The sequence below is a fragment of the Argiope bruennichi genome, chromosome 1 (genome assembly GCF_947563725.1).
Source record: "Argiope bruennichi chromosome 1, qqArgBrue1.1, whole genome shotgun sequence".
Lineage (NCBI taxonomy): Eukaryota > Metazoa > Arthropoda > Arachnida > Araneae > Araneidae > Argiope > Argiope bruennichi.
The window spans coordinates 35,373,888-35,375,526 of record NC_079151.1 but is presented as its reverse complement, the minus strand read 5'-3'; the positions used below and the strand labels follow the sequence as shown (position 1 = coordinate 35,375,526).

The window sequence follows — 1,639 nt, the reverse complement described above, 5'->3', positions numbered from 1 at the left end:
TTTTAGAAGGAATGCGGTAAAAAATCAAAATTTAAATCAGCGATAGAACTATCTTTGAATAATTGAGATTATCGTCATTTAATTTTATGTCTGAATTTTTTTATTTATCAAAGAATCAACAACAAGAAGGGTTATCAAATCACGAGGTATGAATATTTCAGGCTGAAAGATGAAATCAAAGCATATAAAGATGAAAAAATGTTAATTCAGTTACTTTTTCACTGAGATGAAAAATTTCATTTTCGAAAAGATTTGACGAAATATTTACAAAGAAAAGTACAAGGAATAAGCGATCATCTATTCTTCTCAGAGAAAACGTACGTACGCTATATATGTGGAGTAAAATTAAATATGGAAGAAGAACTAAAGAAAGATTTATCAGCTCCTCAGGAAGAAGGAATATTTCAGTGTGAAATATGTGGATTAAACTGTAATAATAGAAGAGCTTTTCATAGTCATTTAACTTGTCATTCAATCTTGAAACCACATATTTGTGAAACTTGTGGTAAAGCGTTCAAAAGAAGAAGTGATTTAAAAATCCATACACGCATTCATATAAAAGAAAAGCCTTACGCATGTGAAGTCTGTAATAACGCATTCAACAGAAGAAGTACATTAACGCGACACTACCGTATCCATACAAAAGAGAAACCTTATGCCTGTGATATATGTAATAAAGCTTTCGCTGGTACGCCTATTTTAAAGGAACATTTACGCATCCATACAAAAGAGAAACCTTATGTCTTTGAAGTCTGTAATAAGCCTTTTTCTCAATTATCTAATTTAAGAACGCATTTTCGCATTCATACAAAAGAAAAACCTTACGTTTGTGAATTCTGTGGCAAAATTTTTTCGCTAAGATCGAATTTAAAAATACATTTACGCATTCATACAAAAGAAAAACCTTATGTTTGTGAAGTTTGTAGTAAAGCATTTACCGTTAGAAGCACATTAGCCAAACATTTACGTATTCATTCAAAGGAAAAACCTTTTGTTTGTGAAGTCTGTGGAAATAAATTTTCTCAAATCAGTAATTTGAGAAGACATTTACGCACGCATACAAAAGAAAAACCTTATGTCTGTGAAGTCTGTGGAAATAAATTCTCCCAAAGAAGTCATTTAAAAACTCACTTACGTACACATACAAAAGAAAAGCCGTACGTCTGTGAATTATGTGGCAAAACACTCTGCAGTAGAGCCAGTTTAATAAAACATTTACGTACCCATCCACAAGAAGAGATTTAAACTGCGGAGCTTGAGCGAAATTTTATTGATAGGCATTATTTTAAAATAGTTACTTTTTAATATAAAAGGAAATCTAACAACAATGAGGTATGTGGAAATGCTTTCTGTGGAACATGAAAATTTTGGTTAATTTTTCAATCATGCACTAAAAATGAAAATTTAAAATTTTTAAAATCTAAGCTAGAATATGAGTGATAATTTCATTAGAAATATATATCGAGGAACATACTGAAGGAATCCTTTGGTTTTGATAAACGGATAAAACCTGGATAAATTCCAATACTTTATATAACCAACAGGGATAAATTACGCATTGCTCATACAATTTCGAAATTCCATGCTTTGCATAACCGACAATGCACTTATCATCACGTTCTTATTTTATATGACAAAA

General features: G+C 30.5%; 1 protein-coding gene across 1 annotated transcript; it reads left to right on the top strand.

Annotated features, from left to right (window-relative positions):
• The first annotated feature begins 351 nt into the window (after positions 1-351).
• LOC129972273 (zinc finger protein 239-like) lies at positions 352-1,245 on the top strand. The gene has a single exon (XM_056086354.1). It carries the CDS (start codon positions 352-354, stop codon positions 1,243-1,245), a length of 894 nt encoding a protein of 297 aa, XP_055942329.1.
• Positions 1,246-1,639: the final 394 nt, after the last annotated feature.

Excerpts from the sequence above, each read along its gene's own strand:
- LOC129972273 (XM_056086354.1), top strand. The coding sequence starts at position 352 with ATGGAAGAAGAACTAAAGAAAGATTTATCAGCTCCTCAGGAAGAAGGA.